Source organism: Calypte anna, chromosome 2 (genome assembly GCF_003957555.1).
Source record: "Calypte anna isolate BGI_N300 chromosome 2, bCalAnn1_v1.p, whole genome shotgun sequence".
NCBI classification, from domain to species: domain Eukaryota; kingdom Metazoa; phylum Chordata; class Aves; order Apodiformes; family Trochilidae; genus Calypte; species Calypte anna.
In genome coordinates, this window is record NC_044245.1 from 52,805,586 (window position 1) to 52,826,988 (window position 21,403).

Consider the following 21,403-nt stretch of genomic DNA (forward strand, 5'->3'; position numbering starts at 1 on the left):
GCCAAGGGTCTGAATCAGGCTGAGTGGCTTTTGAAGGGTTGGTTGGGAATTGAAATAGCTCTTTCATATTGCAGATTAGTCATCTCCAAATGATAGCATGTTTGCAACAAGTTTCTTGTCAGATCTTCTGGTATTGCTCATTGACACCTGTCCTTGGTATAGAACTGAGGGAATTTTGCTCTCTTGCCTTCTGCCCCCAACTCTTTTTTCCTTCTGTTGTCACTCTCCATTAGCAGGTGGATAACCTAAAGCAGTGCATCTACAGGAACAATCTTCCAATCTGGCTCCTTGCTGAGTCATATTGACTCAGTAGACCCAGGGACTGACGTTACTGAATCAAATTAGACTTTATTAGCATGTTAATCTAGTCCACTGAATGCTCTGTGCAGTGCTGATTCTCTCCTAATAATAAAAAAATAAAAAAGCTGCAACTCTTCAGGCTGAGACCTATCAATTTCCTGCTATTTTCCAACAAAATTCAACAGCTCATTTCCTCACATTGCTAAGGATTTAACCAGATGGAAAATGGAGACATTTCACCATTTCTACTGGAATCCTGGCCTTCTAACTTTATGAAAATAATCCCATAGATCAGAGTAGAAAACTGGCATTTTGGGTGTTTTGCTAGTACCTGAATGGTCCACAGTCAAAGGAGGGAGGCAGGGACATGATGGTGTAAGCCACAGGCAGGAGGCTGAGGAACAGGATCAACAGCAGAAGTCCCATGTAAAAATTATTGGACTTAGATGCTTTGAAGACCCGTTCGTGGGGGACATTGCTGCTCATGACAGCCCAGCACTGAAAATACATGGAGGTCAATAAACGCAGGACGTTTATACCCACGAGCCCTGGTGCATAAAAGGATCCCATCCTGAAAAGAAAAGGAGAAGGACAAGTGCTATTTTTTCACGGACTGGGAAGGTTTTTGTCTTTTCAGAAGAAAGCAAAAAAGAGTTCATGTGGTGGTGAGCTTGCCCACCAATGAAGCCTGAGAGGGCTGGTTTATGCTACCCCTCTGCTTCTGGAGGAGAAGCTGCCTGCATTCACATTAGGCTGTGGTATCCACACAGGGAGGAACAGGGAGGTCTCAGACCACTCAGTGCTTGTAAAGAAAGATTTTCAGTTTGTCATAAAAATCACTTGGGGATAGCTTGGAAGCTATCAGGGCAGTGTAACCATCAGAGAGTGACCTCCCTGCGTCTACAGAGATGCTGTAGTAGGGGAATGGGCAGAAAACATTATTTTGCATCAAGGGAAACCTTGCTGACAGAGGAGGTGAAGGTGCTTTGTGTTTTTGCTTCTTGTACTATCTTCTGTAGGGCAGAGGGTCAAGGACAACTCTATGCAGGACAGCAGAGGTTGTTTGATGTAGTTGCCTTTATCTGGTCATTACTTCTAATATCTTCTGGCACTTCATCCCCATTATTTTAATTGTTGTATTTCACTTTTGCTGTAGTTGTCATTATCTCATTGTTACTTTTAATGTTATCTCCTAGCACCTCATTGCTGTTATTTTAATATCTGTATCTCATGGTTCTAGAACAACTCATCAAAGCCAACACAACATGTCAAGGTGACCTGTCCTCGACCCATTTCTGCTCAATGTATGTGGTGAATTTTGGAAAAGTTAAAAAAAAAAACCCCACAATAGTAAAACATCAAAGGCAATGATATAAAAAAAAGACCTTGTAAAAATAAGAGTGGGCCAGGGTTTGCAAGACTATACTCTGCTGCAGTTATCTCACTGCTAATCCTCTAAGGTGAATAAGATGGCATTTAAAAATTTCCATTTTTATAGTCAAGCACAGAAAGCCAAACAACCAGAGAAACCAAAACCCAAAAGATTTTTCTGTCTGGCTTGGAAGATTTGTAACTCCATTGTCAGGTTTCCTAAATAAAGCAAAAAACCCTCCAAAACAGAAGGGGAAATTTCTTACCAAATCATTCCTTGGTTGAAGACCAAACCCAGAACATTGCCACTAATGTCAAACTCAGAATAGGATGGCTACATGGGGAAAAAAGGGAGAGTTTATTGTTGCTAGAGGTACCCATTATTGTTTGCTGCTGGGTATAAGGATGATTATTTAAAGATGGTGTGAAGGAATTTCTGGAAGGGCTCCTGTGATGTGTGTACTGCTCGTACACAGTGGTGCGGTGAAAAAAAAATTGGAGCTACTGCTTTGTGGACTGCTACTTTTCTTTTGGTTTACTGAAAATGGAAAGATATATGGAGAGGCTTTAGAGTTGCTCTGTTTTTATGTCTTCTCCCTGCTAATATGAAGCCACATGAGAGCAAAGGAGCCATGGCACAGGACTAGATTTTGCACTCCAGCCAGTGCATCTGGCTATGGAATTACAGCTCTACATCTATTGGATGTTTAAAGGATGATAATAGCGAGCTGGGGGGCAAATGCTACACCAATATATCCATGTCCTTGTGTCTCGCAGGAGTGGTCTGCTGAAGAACAGAACCAGAAAGTAAAGGGAGAAAAATATGAGGGAATATATAACCTGATGGGTATCTCATGGTATTTTGCTCCGTAGTAGTCAGTAATTAAAATACTGCTTTATGTGGAGCCATCTGTCTGATGTGGTTGCTAATGACAGTAAGTCCAGAACAGGCTGCTCTAATCTCTTGACAGTATTCGTTATTGTATAAATTATTATTCTCATAGATTTGAAAATGATGAACCTGCTGTTTCCTTTACATGTATCTGCTTTCGTGCACACAAAACTTGGATTTCTTTTGGCACCTTGAGCTGTATATAAAGTTTTTATTTTTTTCTTGAAAGAAAAATTAATGCCAAAAACGTGGTTCTAACGAATGGTGGGTGATTATGGGTTCTTTCTGAGGTGAAACTGATTGATCCAGAGAAATGATGGAGAGACTACCTACTAAAATTAAATTATCAGACAAGACCAGAGGACCACAGGAATAATTCATAGCAATTGGATTTGTAGCATTTGATCAAATAGCCTTAAATTACTTCTATCTTCTCAGGTCTAAGACATTTACTTACAAATCCAGCCTCTAGGTCCCAGCACCAACAGTAGTTTGCAAATCTGACAAAGCAAGCTCGGATGAAATCTCCCACCAGGATTGTAATGTAGGTCACCAGGATATCAGACACAGTGAGCCTTACAAACTCCTGCAATTTAAAACACAGAAAAAAACCCCCACATTTAACTCCTATAATTTCAGTACCATGTTCAGTACTTTATGTTTTATTAAGCTATTTGTCTTTATGTGAGACCAGCCTTCAGGTGGATGTGCATGAACAAACTCCCTGCTCATCTGCAAACATTTGGTAGTGCCTAAGCTTTGCCTCTGTGCCTGGGAAGCACGAGCTCTGTTAGAGCCATCAGCCCTGATGGCTGCTGCTAGCATTACTGACTCTGCTCTTTGTGGTGGCAGCATGTAGAACTCAAGCAAAATGTTAATGTTGCAGTAATGCTGTTATAAAACATACATACACGTAGGACTCCTGAGGAAATCGTTCTGCTGTAAACCAGAGCTGTGAAAAAGTGTAGAGAGGGGAGATGTACAAGACAAGTAAAAATTGCAGGCAGAAGTAAGACTTGTAGGATGGGGATACCTACTTCCCACATGGAAACCCACTGACAAGAAAAGATTAAAAGTCTGCAGGGGAAAAACCCAAGGATTTGCAGGGTGACAGCTCAGTTTCACTTGGATGAGCCCCTTCAGAGGAGCACCCATGGCTAGTCTTTCCCTACTTGAGTAAAATCCACTTGCCCGGCGAAGACCCATTGTATGTACACTGTAATGCATAGCCCCATATCTTGGTGAAGTCCTAGCTATTTGTATCAACTGATAAGTAATTACTTCTACTTTTTGAGTTGTGCATGGTCTGTCTGCAGAACTTCTTAGTGAATGAAGCTGTCCAAAATGAGAAGATTACAGGGTGGGCTTGCAAGGTGAAACTAAGAACTTGAAGGCCACGCTACATACATTTCAGGGGGGGTTATTTTTGCCTAATTCTGCTCTTTTTCCATGGCTTCATGATGACTATGACATGTCAAGAGTTCCCTTGGGACATGTCCTTCAGTTGGGTTTACCCATGTGCTCTGGAGCCTCCCTACAACGTTGAATGAATGCGCAGCAGTAAATGAAGAAGACAGCTTCCTTCAAAGGCACAGTCATGTTCTGGACCAAAAAGACTGTGCAGGTGTGGTTGCAGACTGCTGGATCTTTTGTGTCCTTCACAGAAAGGACCACAGAGTTGTGCATGCCCAGGGCCCATCGAGCTAGGGATTTCACCACAACAGGTCAAGAACCATGGCCAAGGATTTATTTTGCCTTCGTGCCACTGTTTGAGAGTCAGGAAAGGAGATGCCATTTGCTAGGAAAACTTTAAGCATGGAAATACTAAAAACATCAAGGAAAAAAAAAACAACAACCAAAGCCAGCCCAGAAACTTAATGCATAATTAATTCCTTACAATGCCAACACTTGTCTCCCAGCAGGGTCCTCTGGGCACATCTGCAGGATCAATGGGTGGTGGGGTGACAGTGCTGCCATTGCCATCAGATGAGTTGTGATGGCCAAGCAGTGTCCAGTAGGTGATGTTCTTCACTGCATCCTCTTCAGCCAGCTGCAATGAAGACAAGTCCCAGCCAAAGACTTCAGGAAACGGGGGCCCCAGAAAATGTGTTTTGAGAGACCCAAAGTGTTGGGGTTCTCTCTCCTCCCTACCAGTTACTACCCAGTATATAAGCGTTTGCTTACAGCAGAGTTGCTCTGCTGGCACTGGAAAGGGAAATAGCACAGAAATTCCTTTCCTTTTTCTAGGAGAAGGGGAGCAGCAGCCCCTCTAGATCTTGGAGCAGCTGGGGCATTGTGAGTTTTGGGGAGTTAGTAGCCTGGTCTCTGCATGTGGAGGAGGCAGACATCCAGAAAGGATAGTGTGCAGAGGAAGCCTCTACCCAGTCCTCCTTCCTCACTTTCTTCATTTTTCAGGGCAGACCAAACTGCCCTGATTCTTCCAATTCTTCTCAGCTTAAAACAGACACATTTTTAATATAGATCAGTTAGACATATATTCTTTCCTGCAGTTATCTGCCTGCAACACACAACCAGGATAATGTCAAAGAGGGAAAGGCAGGGGAAGAGGATTATAAACTACCTCCTCAGGCTCTGCCTTAATAGAAATGGTAAATAGTGTCAGATGGAGAGAAAAAAATTGAATTATTCTAATATGCCATGATTATAGTAGACAATAACTACTGTCTGGGCTGTAATGAGAAGCTGGAGACTCTCTGGAAACCCCTCTGGGCTATGAGCCTCTCCAGAGCACTGCAGATGATTCTCAAGAGGATCATGAAAGAGAAAAACACCTGCTGCAAAGAGGGTGTTCATCCTTTTTGTCTGTGCTTGCCCTCAGCTCTGGACAGAACGAGTGAATGTGGCTTTTCAGCTCAGCTCTTACTTTTTCATTGACATCATCCATCAAGGCCAACAAAAACGTGTAGAGGTTCCCAAGGAAGAGAGCGAAGATCCGGCCCAGCTGCCATTTCAGCCCGATGCGGGGATGGTAATTCTCTAGTGCAGCAATGGTTTCAAAGAGGGGAGGGCAAAACATGCCCAGCAAGGACATCACTATTTCCACCTGTCATGTGAAGAAAGGAAGATTGCTGCTAATATTAACAAGGGTGACTGCATTACTCAGAGCAGAGCGGAGGCTGCCAGCAACTGCTTGGAGCTCTCAGAAGGATTTGCAAAAGGGAGGAAGCCAAAGCTCAGGAAGCTCAGCTCCTGTCTTTGCTTAGCGTGCAGGCAGCACAGCACCAGACTTCAGGGCTGGGTTGCACAGCTTGCTCTTGCAGGAGCATTTTTGCTGTTATCTCAAAAGGATGAGCTCGAAAGCATTTGTTCCCTGTCAGCCCAGACTCATGAATATTTAGGTTCCTCAAGTCCCTCTCAGTACTGCTTGCATCAGCTCCAAGGTTCTTATTTTAGTTTCAGAGGAAGCACAAGACTTGGCTTGTGTGCAGGAAGATAATTAGTTGATGCTAATGTTTATTTTCCACATTCAACACCTTTGCTTTTGCAGTAGGCAATTGCAGATTTGAATGGAAGCATACCAAGCACTCAGTTTTGCTGCTCAAGCAAATGTCTTACTGGTATTTTTGGTCCTCTATATGATACAAGATCCAAAATTGTACCATGGTCAATGAGGTCATTGGCAAGTCAGTGGTAGCTAAGGCATGACTTGAAGTCTTTTTTTACAACTATACAGTGCCCATTGGTCTGCAGGGAACAGTGTCTGTAGGGCCACTGGGGGGCTTTGACTCACAGGTCTCTGTTTTTGTGCTTTTCTTCCCAGGAGAGGCAACAGTACCCAGAACTGTATATATTCAGATCTCAAGTTATCACCAGGAAAACCTCAGACATTAATTTTTTTTTTTTCTTTGGGAAAAGTTGGCTGAAACAAAGCAAAGTATTCTGTGAGAAAAGTGCTGTCTTGCCAATGTTTTCTGAGGGAATTATGAAAATGCATGGCTTTGAATTTGATCTGGCTTTGATATATAAATACACGATATTGAGGCATACACTTAAACCATGCCTTTCCATTCACTGAAACCATTTGTGTGTGTGTGTGTATGAAGAGCTTGAAGACCTGAACTTCTGAAATTAGACACAGAAAAATTTTGACAATTGAAATTTTTCTGCAGGATGGAGTATCTTACTCCTATTATTCAAGATGGATACAAAAGACTTGAGTTTAGCTTTATGTCTAATCATGGACAAGTCGAACATCCAGAGAGCTTTCTAATACAATAGAATTCATAAGCATTAATATGCAATTTGTGGTAAGTTCTTTAAAAATTGGCCAGTGATGTAAATGCTGAAAGCACAATGACTTTTATTGTGATATATTGTAGGAGTATTTTATCCTCTTTGAAGGAGCTGCTAATTTGACCTAAAACCTCTCAGGGAGACCAATGTGCTTTCCAGCTAAAACAAGTACAAAGGTACAAGCTAAAACAAAGTACAAAGGACTTTTGGGCTGTGGTAGGGAATCCCTCTGCCTTGGATTCTGTCCTCAAGCTGCGGCAAGGATTATGCTGATGTCCAAGCCAAATTATCACAGCAGAAAACTGAAAGCAAAGTTTTCTTACCTCATTTCTTTCATACCACCCAACGTTTTGCATTTTGGAAAATGTCTGGGAGCGCTTCACCACAAAATAAATGAGGTAGCCACTCCCACACAAGCAGCAAATGATGAGGACATTGGCCAGAACTCGCAAGAACCTCCTCAGGTGGATATTCTCATCCTTGTTGCTTTCTTGCTCATCCAAGATAGACTCCTGAAAGAACAGAGATGTTTACAGAATTGGAGGGTGAATCTTACAGCACTGAGCCTAGGGGCTATGTTGGACGGTTTTCTACCCTATGAAATGTGATCCCAGGCTATACTGAAATTAATAGTTTGTGCTAAGATCAAACAAAGCTTCACAAAGGTATCCTGGGTTGACTGAAAGACATGAAGTAGCAAACAGCCTGCTTTGTTCCAGGGGAGCGTGTTTGGGGAATTGCACTCTGAAGTAAACCAGATTCTTTTCAAATCCTAAAAGTGTTGTTGGGGTGAGTCATGATGTGGGAGCAAATGCTGTACAGATACCCAGATTTTCCCTTAAACTTTTGCCATGGCAGGTGCTGGGCACATCCCCAGAAGCAGACAGAGAAATGCCAATGAGGATTACCTTGAAGCTGGTGGTGATGGATGCAAACTTGTTGTCTGCTGTCTCTGGGTTGCCAATGAGGTAGTCCCAGCTGGTGAACATTTTCCAGCTGAAAATGAAGTTGTCATCGTCTCCATCTGCTGTACTTTCATTGGCATTGCGTGCCATCCTGTGCAAGGACATGTGTAGTGGCAAGATCAGGGAGTGTTTCACAGAGCCACCAGGTGCCCTTCAGCTTTGCAAATCAGCACTGGTGGCTTGGATTTGCCAGGGGTTAAGGAAGGTGTGGGGTGACTCCTCTTAGGGATTGGGTGGGACTGTCTGTCCCATGCCATGAGACTTTAGGTTTGAGAAGGACTGAAATGTCAAAAGAGGTCTTTAGGCCTATGCAGGTTTTCTATTAAAAACAGTACTGCAGAAAAAAATCTAGCATAAGTGTTCAAAGCAGGGTAAGGATTGCTTCCACCAGCTAATGCCATGAAGATAGACTATTCACAGAAAAAAAATATTTTGGGTACAGTATATTAGTTAGTTAAATTGAGTAAAAAATTGCTGTTGTTTCCAGTACACCGACTGCAACATAAGGTTTTGGTGAGATTTCTGTAGCTGCACAATGCTGGAGCAAAAGACCTTGCAGCAAACCATGCAGGGAGAGAAAAAGGATTATTCTTGTTAATCAGCATAGGAGCAGATATGGCTTCTGCTGATCTTTCTCTATTATTTGGTCCCTGAAATCCTTCTATAACTCCCACCAGAGTCCCTAACACCAGTCCCTCAAGGAAGGCAAGACAAAAGATGCAGCAATTTCATGGCAAATGTACAGCAAATCCCCATGTCCTGCTCCAGCCAAAGGCTCAAGTAGCTCTTTCTGCTGCACAGCAGTAGGACCTGATTCGATAGCAATACAAATCCATGGGCTTATTCTTTCTTGCAAAGAATAATCTTTGCATGCAGTGGCCTCTAGAGAGAGACAGAGGGTTTTATTTTTGGCTTTGTGGAGACTGACTGAATACAAACAATCTCAAGATACACCACAAAGCGAGAAGTGCCTCGGCTGCATCCTTGGTGCCCTGGAGATGTGGTGGGGACCTCGATGGTGACCAGGGACAGTGCACCAGGAGTTGGGGACTTAAAAACCCCACCAGGGGTTGGGGTTTAAAACTCTGCTGATTAGTTTGACAATGCAAAAAAAAAAGCAGTCTGGTAGCTCTTGGCTCTTTTCTGTACCCCTTGCACCATCTGTGTGGCTCACATTGGCTTTCAGAAACTTTTAATTTTAATTTTTTTTTTTGGTAATGAAAGGATGAGAGAAAGAGCCATTGAAATTTACTGTAAGTAAAATCCTTCCTGATGTACAAAATCCACTTGATGGTGCTGTAATCATGTTGGAGGAAGGGTAAACGTGATCCAGAGAGGAAGAAAGGGAAGAAGAGGACAGGAGAAGGAGGTGGAAGGGTTCAAAATAATGCAGGTGGGCACACTCAGTCCACCAGAGCTAGGGTGCTGGATGCTGAGGCTGAGTGCATGAACACAGAAGACTCACATCCCCCTTTGCTCCCTGCTCCCCCAGCCACTGGCCAAGGCTCTGAGCCATGCTGGTGGAGGGGAACCTGGCTGCTAGGCCCATCCTGGTGGATTTTGCAGAAGAAGCAACACTGTACTTACGACCTTATAACAACCATCAGGCTGTAGCCAAAGACACTGATCCCAACCATGAAATAGGCCATGGGCAGCCTGTATTTTAGCCAGCCAATTGTCCTCTGGTTGTTGTAGTAGCCATAAAAGAGAGCTGAGTATTTGATGTAACCCTGGAGGAAAAGCAAAAGCAAACCCTTGTGTAAGCTGTGTAGCTTTTTTGCTGCAGGGAAAAGGTTTCTGGTGAAAATGGAACATTTAGAGAAAGGAATAACAGCTTGGAAAGATTTTTAGTGTCTCATTCTTTGCTGTCTGCTGCCCTGTCACCTTTCAGAGCCGTCCTACTGTGAGCCTATCTTCCTAAGAGGCGAAAGAAGAGGGAGAACATGTCAGAGGCTGCTCCTGGCTCAAAACTAAAATGTAGGTCTTATCCATGACTGTTTCACTCTTTCCAGAAAAACCTCCTTATTGCTCTTTGTGGCTGTAACACACCTGCTTCTGTAATCCAGAAACAAACACTTAGATCTTGCAGAAATGCTGTAGCAGTGGGGTTTCCTACCATGATATGAACATTTCCTTTAACTAGGAGGCAGCTGATGGTTTGTACCCTGCAGATTTAGTTTCTTTTACTGGCTACACCTGCAGAGCAAATATAACTAAAGACTAAAATCAAAGCTTTTCCTTCCTGTAGAAACCTGAGAGCCCCAGACACAGTATCACCCATGTTGTCTCAAGTAGATGTATTTTTTATTGTACAGACCTATGGGGCATTCAAGGAGTGTGCAGATCTCCTAATCTGCATTAGCAATCTCTCCCTATTTTTCTGTCATCTCTCATCCAAGTTGATGTGCATCATTGCATATTTTCTCCACTTTTTGTCTGATGTCTTTCAGCTCATAAATTAAGTTAGTTAAGCAGTCTGGCCAGGACAGTTGACTAAGCTTGTCCAGAGTGTTCTGGTTTTCATTCCTAATCCACTATAAAACTTTGGTATGCCTGGGTACCCCATTAGCTGCATGTTTGCCACGCACAAGGCATAGTGTCCCAGGTCTAGGATGACTTTATGAGTGTTTCTGGCAGTGCTGCTGAGCCACTTGGGAAAACACAGCGAATCTGTGGCTGGTGGATCACACACTGATGCTTGGGGTTCGTAACATACTACTATAATGTGTGCTGAGGAAGCTTAATGAAAAAAGCCACACAAATTATAAAGATGATATTCCTGGAAGATGCTAATGAAGTTTTTTTGTCACATTGTAATCCCAGACCTTTGTCTTTTTGATTCATCAATTGGTGGGGACTGAAAAATGAGTTTTTCTGCTCACATCATCCAGTATGTTCTTTAAACTCCATTTGTGAAATAGTGTTTGGTATCCAAGTGAGATTTATTCCTTTCTGCTCCTCTAGAAACCTATGATGTGACCTCCTTTCTTCCAAAGTACATGTTTCCCTGGCTCCTCTCTTGAAATGTATTTTTCAGGATTGCAATATTGACTCTTCCTTTTATGCCTCCCATGAAATATGTTTCCCCATTTCACCTCTCCTGTGGAGCCTGCTGGAATAAGCATCTATTCATTTTCACAGACAGGCCTCTGTGAAGGACTTAATTTGGTATCTCTTGACTGCAGAGGATATGGGTGTACATAGTTTACTCATAAGTGGAGATTGCCTCTCAGGCTTGTGTGATTGCTCCTTGGTGTCAAGCAGCAAGGGAGTGGCTGCAGGATGGGGACCTCTGTGGCAGAAGGGTTCAGAGAATCAGGACCTTGGCAATAGCAGAGGAATGCACCAACTCACAGGCAGGAGTCTGGCAGGTCACAGTGTAGCCAGCCTTTCATGCAATAGTACAACCTCATCCAAGAACAAATTTCCTTACACATATGTGTGGAGTTCATGATCTCTCATATAAAATCAGCTGCAGTTCAGGAACATTCCTGCGGGGGTTTTGTTTGCTTGTTTTAGTTTTTTTTGTTTTCTGGACTAATGAGGTTAAATGCTGCTTCTTGTATTTTTACAGTGTGATACTCAAATGAGCATTTCATTCTGTACAATGTTACTTAAAGTGTCCCTAATTCACCTCTGGATCTGGGATTCTGTCAAGTGGGTGAAAGTTCTGGGAGAGCAAGAGCTAAAATGAACATCAGCAGAAAGTGGGTGGTAATTGAAGGTCTGGCCCTGTCAAGGGTTCTGGAGACAGCAGTGTTTGAAGCCATAGTAATATATTCATTTAAATAATCTGGCTTACATTAAGAAGCTGTTAGGTTCTTTTTTTAGCACAGGAAATTATAATGAGGTTTATTATGAAAGGACTGGATCCCACCCTTGTAATATGTGGGCCAGCACCAATGAGTATTTAAAAAAATACTTCCAGAGGCAGCAGCTTTGAAAATCAGATCCCAAGGTATTGGCCACAGCAGAATCTTTCCACCCTCTGCACACCTCTTTTTATTTTTGTAGGCCACCTCTAAAAACACGTAATCCCTTTGACCTAAACCTTCAAAAGGAAAGATTAACTGGAGAGGGCCTTGAGTCAGGGTTGCATCCGTGCTCTTGTGGGCAGCTGGAAAACTGGGCTCTCCTTTTGGGTGCAAATGCTAAACTTTACTTCCAACTTTGGCTCTTATAAATATTTCATGGGGACAGGGATGCCAGGGGTGTGGGAAGGGATCCCTTTCCCAAGGCAGTGAGCAAGTTCAGTGGTATAGTAAGGTGTTCCCTGCCCATGAAGAGCTTGAATTCACTTTCTGGCTGCCTGGTTTAGAACAGCTCTTGCTGTTCACTGGTGTGCTGCCTGCCTTTTTAGTTGTAAATAAAACGGGTCTTGTGCATACACTTTTTTTTTTTTTTTTCAGAATAAAATTCAACATTATGAATGTGAGGAAGGTTTTTTTTTGCCTGAGTTCAGAAGGCAGCTCTGTGAATGTGGTTTAAGTGACCTGCATGAATTTTATCACTGGGAAGTTTTCAGTTTTTCTGCTCACAGGAAAATTTAACTTTAGTTTGTTGTTCTTCATGAATAACAAAATTATGTAGACAAAAGGATATGGAGTTCCTAAATCTGCTTTGACTTCCTTCAGTGTGGAAATGTACAACTCCACCTGCCTTAGTGGATTTTACTCTGTCCTCTTGCACCTCATTGACCCTAGACAGACACAATTCAGGTGATGTTAGCCAGCTGTTTTGGGATATGATATGTCCCCTTTGGAATCAAAGTGCATCTGCTTTGTTCTTTCAACAATGAGAAATTGATAACTGTGTGTAAAAACACACACACATGTGGCATATGCCAGCCAGGACATTTCTATATGGAAGTGGTTCAAATCCACATATAGGTGCCTGCATGTGTTTTGGCCAGAAATCTCTGCTGATCTACAAAGATTTCATGGCTGCAGGTGTGTTCATCTTTTGGAAGAAATAGATGCACTGCTGGTTTATCTTGGAACAAATTTGTTTCTGTAGCAGCAGTAACCTCTGAAGGGTTTAGGACACATTCAATTGATCTGCTATGATTAACACTCCTGTACTTACCTCAAAGTCCCAAAGAACTGCAAAATCCATAGCTGTTGCTTGTTCAGCTCGGGGTACAGTTTTCCTTGGCATGCTCCCATATGGCATCCCCATCAGGACCTGGTCATCATTAATAACAGTGATGCACATATAAAACACTGCACAGTTTTTAACAGTTTTTTCCTCAATGTGTCCCTTTTGGCTGGTTTTTCTTTTGGTTGATTTTAATATATATTTTATTTCTTAATACAGAGCAGCAGTTAAAAGTATTTAAAATTAATTTCACCCAAATAACCAGAGGAGTCCCCTTCCCTGGTAACATCCTTTGCACAGGAACTATTTTGGCAAAGAACTATATCCCTCAATGAATGAATCCAGTTTAAATGTCCTTAGTTAAGCACAAAGTTCTTTGCTTGAACTTCATGGGTCTAATGCCATAAGGGGATTAGCTTTATCTATTTATGCAGGACTCCTCCTTTGAGAGAAATCAAAAGCACAGGTTGAGCTTGCGGTATATTTAGTATTATATAGTCCTGAATTGAAGAAATGATATGAAGGTGAGGTGAAGGACAGTTAGGTTTGTTCAATAAGAGTTTGACAAAATGATGCAAAGAATGGTTTTCATGGTGCAGCCTTTCCTGATGGCACCACACAAGCAGATCTTACAGCAAGTCCAGCAGCTGTTGAAGTTCAGCCAGAACAGCAGGGGCTACGGAGAGTTAATAATATTTTTACAAGCAGACTCTACTGATGGTTATACCAAAAGATCTCATTAGCATTCATAGCCTTCAAAGGTCCTGGCATATCATCTATCATTTGTTTTTTAGGGCTTGCTAATTAATTTCAAAATTGTTTATGATTGAATGTTTATTGCCCATCTACTCTCCATATCATAGCAGCTCAGTAGGCAATGAGTAGCAGTACGCACACTTTAAAGACAAAAGCTGGTTAGTCTTCTACCATATGCATAGTTCCTAACAAAATAAATTTATATTGTTTAGTGCTAATGGTCTCTTCATCCTAGAAACAGAGTTTTACTTTCAATAGTGTAAGCAGTCACATTAAGGAGGACAAAAGCATGGTTCTCAGGAGAGACTCTGTGCTGCAATTTTGCTCCATAAAAATCTGCGTTGAACAGAACAGATGCCACTGTCTGCAGACTGTGTAGCCTTTAAAGACTGGACTGAGTAGTTTAGCCAGAGCTGTAGTGGTTATGTTAAAAATTTCTTCAATATATGATCATATAAAGTTGCTTATGAGATCCTTTTACTTCTCCAAGAACACCAAGGAACAGAAAAACTAAAAATAAAATCCTTCCTTGTGAATCATCTTAGTTAGAAGTAAAGAAAAAGGAGAGTTCCCAAAGAAATGTAGGTTGGTAAAGTGCTTGGGAAACTCTTCCTTCCCTTGATAGTATCTCCTGTGGGGCTCTATCGTGCTGTCCCCCTGGAGCCATGCTCCTCAACAGGCCCCAAAAGGAGAGTTTCTTAATGAATTTCAGAGCACAGCCCATTTCTAATATGGCTCTTATGGACCTGAGCCTGTACCAAGGAGGATTCCTAGACTGTGTTTCTCACTTTAGTCAAAATGTAAAAATTGTTTTTTGGATTCCTGTTTTATGGGCAGGGCATTTTAGGTCTCCTGATTTCAATCCAGCTTTTGCTTCTATGTCAGTGACAGCCTTATAAGTAATTCTTCGTAAATTATTGTCTTTACACATTTAAATTTTTAAAGCAGTGCCTGATACAGGACGCTCATTTGCACCATCAATCTCATGTTCATGATAACCAGTGGGCAAAATATTACTGGAAGGAGAATTAGGCACTTACCTCTGGTATTATAACCAGCCCAAATATTAACCCAAAAAGGACAAGATTTACTCCATACATCCACCTCAGAAATATGAAGTAGGAAGCAACTGAGGAGCCAAAGTGACCTTGAACGAGAAGAGACTTGTTGGTTAGGAGTGTAGGAGAGTTAAACTGTTCCAGCAAGACTTCTACTCCTTTAACCTCGTGTCTGTCTCAGTGTGTTGCCCAGGACCCTCCCAATAGTTCCCAACACTGATGGGGAGAGCAAAACCAAGTTATGCCCAGGGTCCTTGTTTGGCACAGGTGCCCAGGGCTAGCAAACAGGGGGGACAAGGGATCTGGAGCATTGCTTGGAAGAAGCTTGGCAAAGCTGGTGTTTGCCAAGTGTCCCACTGCCACTGCAAACTTCTACTTACTCTCCACTTCTTTTATCTTCATCTCCCAGGGTATGCACTGTGTTTTAAAGTTGTCAAAGTCTCTCTTAAATTTTGCCCATTTCTGAAACAAGATAACATCACTGTGAGCAGAAAGGAGTGAAATAGAAGGCAGCCTCATCTGCAGGGCTTTCTAATGTCAGGGTTTGGTAGCATTGCTAGGAGTGGGTGTAAAGTCCAAAGCACAAACTCTAGTCTGGGTTTGAACTTCTGGAATATTTCAGAAACTAGTGTTAATCCGTAAGTCTGCCCCTACCCCCGGGTGTTCACATTCATCATCTTAATTTTAACCTCCCCCTGCTTTTCGAAAGTTGCAGTTGTTCTATCAGTTTACCATGTCACACAGTGCTGTAAAATTCAGACCTAGCTCTGAACTGAAAGAGTTGATGCAGAACCAAGTCTATATAAAACAAAATTTAATGTGATAAAATAATGAGCTTAAATCCTTCCTAATTACACCAGTGGCTAAACTTCCATTGATTTTATCATCTCAGGCCTGGCTCCATTTTTTACTTCTCAGTATAATCTCCATGACAACATGTAACTTGTTAACCATCTTTAGTTTTAAAACACACTCATCATGCCAGTTGTGTCATTAACTGAAGAAGATGAAATTTTACAGGGATCCATTGAGCAGTGCATGAGTTTTGCATGACCTCTTTCATCTTTAGGGGTATTTATTCTCACAGATCAAGGTTTTGGAGACTGCAATCAGAAAACCACAGTTTATACTGCTCCTCCAAATCCTCCCTTGATTCAGGGACGGTGGCAATGAGATTCAGAACTTTCCCTCATTCTGTCTGAAAACATCAGATTTGAAGCTGGCTAACATATTTTTGAACGCATACAAGTTTTATTCTGTTTTTCTGGTGTGTCTTTTACTAAATATGTGTTAATAAACTGCACCAAAACCAGGCTGAACACATAACCAGGTAAACAAGCTTTTCCCTGGCATCATTGCAACACTCACCTTTGCCATCATTATCTTATATGCGTACAACTTTTTGCCTTTCCCTTTTCCCATAGCTCCTTCAAACTTCTCTACAAAAGCTTGTGCCTCCCTAATTGGAAAATAAACAAGTGGATTATTGAAACAGCAAAGGAGTCTTCAACTTTTCACCACTGCCTGCACTGGTGAGGGACCAGCCACACCACCCTGCCCATGTGAAGTCAAGGGTTTGGGCTCCCCGTGGATGCTGGTCAGAAGTAAAATCAAGCTGAAAGATGAAATCAATTTTAGAACAGGTTTGTAAGGAAATACAAAAGAAAGAACCTAGGTAGATGTTGTTAAAGTATGCTGAGTTTGTGAATAAGATTAAATCATGTATTCATGTTGCTGATACAGCATAAGAGATTACATTTAAGGAGTCACGAGCTCCTTTGCAATCCTAAGCCTCTGGGGAAGATGGACTTCTACTTGGTAGAAATAGCTGGCTAGTTCAGCCTGTAACCTTGGGAAAATCACCTGCAGTTTTATTTGCAATCATAAAGTGAAATTTCTAGGTATTGAACATATTGATTCACTCTCCTTGTGTTTCACATTCCTCTGCTGTACAACGAGTCTATTTCTTTCTTGTCTCAGGACTGAATTTTTGCAGCCAAAATAACTAATGAATGTACCACACTCTGAAACCCTTTCTGGAGACCCCTGCACAAACAATGCCACAATTTTTTTTAGGTTCATTAGCAGATAGTAAGGATTGCCAAGGTTCAGGGACAAGATGAAAGGATGGAGTCATACTATTAAACATGTTCCTAGCAGAACTTTAGCCAGGATCCTGGAGCAAAATGAAAAATAAGTCAGAAATAATGCTGCTTTTTTTTTTTTTTTTTTAAATCTTTTCTTTTGCAGAACTTTGGACTTTTACAGTCATAAGATATTATTTGTAATGATCTCAGGCTTACAATGTGCCTGTGAGATTGAAGAGGTGCTTTAACACAGCTGCATAGCTCTCTACTCATATTTTTAGATATAATTGGCAGTGTTCAAGGCTTCGAAGTTTAGTGGAGATGGAGCAGGTCTTGACCTTCAGGACATAAAAGAGAGAAGCAAAACCACATGGTGACTACCAGTCTTCACAGCTTGGTGTCTGCAGCTCTGAGCAGTCTCTTGGCAAGGAAAGACAGAAGGGGGATATCATGAGTCCCCGTGGGACTGTGTAGGTTTATACAATGCTATTTTGAGAGCTCTCCTGGTAGAAAGGGGTTTCAACTGGTTTTTAACCTTTAGAGCTGGGACTTGAAATATTGTCTTCATGTGGGAATGGTCCTGGTCAACCCTGCCCCACTGCCCCCCATTGCCCTGCATGAAGAGAGCTCTGCAGCTGACTGAGTTATTCCTACATTCAGTGAGGGCTGGGAGGCAATATTATTTTAGCTTCATAAACCTCTGCAAATAATGCAACATTTTTTTCCAAGCAGCACTGTCTCAGGAAGCATGAAGTAACCTGGCACTTTGTTGCTCTGATTTCTCTCTGATAATGGACATGAATAAGCAAACCAGGACACAGAGTTAGCTTTAACAAGCAGTCTGACAGTGGTGAGACATTTGGTTTTAAACATAAGGGTAGAATGACCTCACTGTGGATATCAGTTGAACAGATTTGCACCTTGTCCATTCTTAGGTTACAGAGGCTGAAAATCAAATACCACACTTTAATTCTGATCATTTAAACTCTGACATTCTGGCCATTCACTTTTTCTGAGACTGGAGTGTTTTAGTAGCAGCAGCAAAAATGCAATTTCTAGGGAAGGGAAAGTGCATCTGACAGTCAGTAAAGACCTCAGGGTTGGGGGTTCCCTGTGTAATGGGTACCTGAGCACTGAGAGCTTCTTCACCATTCTCCAGGGCTTGTTTCTCATGGTGGAAATCAGTTTTTTCTTTTGCTCCACCTGCTCCATCAGGACTGCAAGCTCTTCCTCTGAAAGAGACTCCTGGTCGGATGAGTTGGAAGAAGCAGAAGTAGTACTGGGAGAGACACAAAATAAAAGGCACAAAATGGAAAATCTTGCAGGAGTTAGAGGAAAGGTCTTGCTCTGGGTGGTCATAGTGCTTCTGTACCCCAGGCATCCCATTCTAATATGAGAACAGTGGCTCACCATCCCCTGGCTTGGTGTAATGTCAGCACAGTCCCCTTGCATTTAGGGCAAGGTGGGGTCCAGCCAGGATGATCAAGAGGTGGTTGCATTGGACCACAACTCACCCAACATCCTGCTCTGGACCATGCTCCAGCTACAGAAACATTGCTGAGGGCTACAGCTGGCTCCAAGAAATGTTTTTCATGCCTTCAGAGGGAAATGGAAGATTTGGGGAGAAGCAGAGGGTTGAGGCAAGCAAGATTTGGAAGGCAAAGACTCAAAACCATCAAATTATCCTGAGTGTTTCCATAGACCAATCAAAAAAACATGGGCAGGTTTGAGTCACACAAGTTGCCTTTTTAAAGAATGTTTGCTACCTCCCACAATATGCACAAGGACTTTACTACATGCATGGATCTCATCTTGGCTAAGAAATGAGAGCAACAGAAGACCTTGGACAGTTTGGCCACATGGCATTTTACACTACTGTTTACCACTGTCATATCCCTTCTGGGAAGGCAGTAACTTATTTGCAGTCTATAGACCTTGCAGTCCTGACCCATGCATCACAAGCTCACAGCATGTCAATGCTACTGTACTCAGGGCTTGTTTAATTACCTGTTTTTCCTGCCTGCCTTCTGTTTGTTCGCCCCCTCCTTTCTTTCCTTGTTTGTTTGCTTTTCTTTGTTTTCTGACTCCTTCTGATCTTTGGTAGGAGACTTTTTGCCCTTCTCTCTCTGGCAGCTTCCGTTCTCTCCTGCCTTTTTTCCACTGCTGTTTTTGCTTTGGTTGTTTTTTCTCCTAGCAGATCTGTTTTGTTGGCTACAGCTGTCTTCCTCTTCACTCTCATCTTCTTTGTCTTTCTCTTGATTTTTCCTTTCAAGTCTGCTTGCTCTGCCCTTTTCCCTGAGGGGCTGTTTCTTAGGTGTCTTGTCCTTCACTTCATCTTCTGCAAGAGATGAAAAACAAGTACTTTGGGAGACACATAGTTTTCTGTGCTGGCAAAATAAGGACTCCTCAAAAAAGCACAGGCAGCCAGGATGCCTGATGCAAACCCTGGTGAAGTCAATGAGCAGATACCCATTGACCTTAGAGGCCTTTGTGTTATACCCAGTCCAAGAACCATGTCCAACTCTTTCATTATTCAGCTCCCATATAGAACAGTAGAATGACTTTTAGCACATCAGCAGATGATATGTAACCTTAAGAACACTGGAAATCTGTTACAAATGCAAAAGCCTATCCATCAGAGAGCACAGATATCTTTCTGACCTGTACACACACCAGAGCAATGGAAACAAAAATTTCAGTCCATTATACAGTATGTAGTGTGCTTGTTGGTGTAATGTCCTTGAACATTTTTACTTTTAAAGGCCAGGGAGGGCCTCTGTTTATATAGAGAAAAGGTACAGCTTAGGCAGCATCAGGTCTTGTTTCTCTAGTTTTTCTTTCCTATAGGAAGAAGAAAAGGCACAAAAAAACTGGTTGTCTCTGATATGCGTTTCATTCTTATTGGCACTACAGACTGAAAAACTTGTTTATCTAGAAGTCAGAAGTGCTTAAAGCTTGAAGGACTGAAACAGAGCATAATTTAATTGCAGAACATTATAGAAAACAGAGAAACATTTCCAAAAAACACCAAGACCCTCTATCCCCTTTGCCATCAAGTACTTTGAAATCAGTAATAAGTTTTTCAGACTATTTTGGCTTCTAATTTTAAAGATTTTCTGGCAGATGAAAAGAAAGTGTTCAAGCAAACAAACAAAGAAATTGTAAGTTTTGCATTTTTTTCCTCTGGGGTTGGAAAGGTTATAATGGAAGAAGAAAATTGTGCTGGAATGGCATCAAGAGTGAAAAATTAGCAGCCTAGAAGCAGCAAGAAGAATCTGATGATTTGCATTTTTATTTAAGTGAAAAGTTAGAAATTAATAAAAAGCAAACAGTTTTTTGTTGCAAGTGATAAAAAATTAGTAGGTGGTGGTTGTCATGCTTGTCAAGGGGAAAAAGAAGAAGCTGTCAGGTAATTTCTCAGAAGCCTTTAGGTAGGTTTCAGTTACAATGTAATGGTCCATCTCAGCTGAATTTCAGTCAGTGATCTAAGCCAAAGGACCATCTAGGTCCTTTGAGAAGGGAGAGAGCTCATTTCTGCATCCGACTGCTTCTCATTTGCAGTTTATCAAATATTGGGTGGAAGTGGGGCATTTGATCATTACTTTGATCTTAGTTTCTTGCATGCCTGTATGGGAAAGGTCTTTATGATTTAAAAAAATAAGTCCCAGTCATTTGCTAATTGCTTCCTTAAATTTTATGGATGGTACAGACACGGTTTTGAACCATTTTTCGCAGTAGCATCTACATTTATATCACCTATCCAGTGCTGTTATGATCTTACCTCTTAGCTCTCTTTATTTCATGTTATAATCTTAGCCCTTAGCTATTCCTCTTTATTTACTATACATAGAGGGTTAAAGCTGTTTTTAATCCAGTCACTGACGCTTCCTGATTTTCCTAACAGCCATTAGCCTACTTCCAATTAATTTTCATTTTAATTTGAATTTCTTGTGGCCATGATTAATCAAGATACCAGTGCATTATGACTGAATCAAGCATTACAGAGTGGGCACACAGGACCCCTTGGTGCAGTGCAACCTGCACAGGGTGGTGCTTTACTGTGATGTCTGATTTATTAGGGATGACTGACAAGGGACATGGGCTTCAACAGCCTCCTGCTTTAGGAGCATGGATGAAGGGTACAGGCTGCTTAAGAACTGTGGTTTACATAACACTGTTACAAGTCAAACCTCAAGGGAAAAATATGCTTGCTTACAAGTGGCTCATGAAATGGTTCCTATTGTAGAATAAGTCAAAAGCCAGAGAGAAAAAGAAAAGGGATCACTTCTTGTATTTCAAACAAGAATGCAAGTTTTAATCTCTACATTACCTTCACTTTCTGTGTCACTTTCGACTTGCCCATCAACCTCCATTCCGACTGCAAGACAAAAAAACAGAGTAATTTCATTTGTTGCTGGGATTTACACATGCAATGCTTTACACAGCTAGTCCTCAAGTGCCAGCTGAGCTTGGCAGAACACACCTTATTGATTATATATTATACTCTTTTCCTACAGCAACAGTCTTAATATATACTTTAGTTTGGCAGATTGACTAAAGTTCCCTGCAGGAGCAAACTGAAATTGCATGATCCTTGAGAGATGCAAAATGATGTGCTTAGAA

General features: G+C 41.7%; 1 protein-coding gene across 1 annotated transcript in view; it reads right to left on the bottom strand.

The window, feature by feature from the left end:
• Positions 1-21,153, bottom strand: part of TMC2 (transmembrane channel like 2) — a 29,468-nt gene extending 8,315 nt beyond the window's left edge. Inside the window, exons 1-15 of the mRNA XM_008493198.1 lie at positions 21,111-21,153; positions 18,788-19,118; positions 17,907-18,059; positions 16,062-16,152; positions 15,074-15,155; positions 14,676-14,782; positions 12,868-12,966; positions 9,370-9,512; positions 7,726-7,873; positions 7,141-7,329; positions 5,448-5,627; positions 4,461-4,613; positions 3,021-3,149; positions 1,938-2,005; positions 632-871 (exon numbers count right to left, since the gene is read on the bottom strand). Of these exons, the coding sequence (XP_008491420.1) occupies positions 632-871; positions 1,938-2,005; positions 3,021-3,149; positions 4,461-4,613; positions 5,448-5,627; positions 7,141-7,329; positions 7,726-7,873; positions 9,370-9,512; positions 12,868-12,966; positions 14,676-14,782; positions 15,074-15,155; positions 16,062-16,152; positions 17,907-18,059; positions 18,788-19,118; positions 21,111-21,153 (2,156 nt within the window). The remainder of the gene's footprint in view (positions 1-631; positions 872-1,937; positions 2,006-3,020; positions 3,150-4,460; positions 4,614-5,447; positions 5,628-7,140; positions 7,330-7,725; positions 7,874-9,369; positions 9,513-12,867; positions 12,967-14,675; positions 14,783-15,073; positions 15,156-16,061; positions 16,153-17,906; positions 18,060-18,787; positions 19,119-21,110) is intronic.
• Between the last annotated feature and the right edge of the window lie 250 nt (positions 21,154-21,403).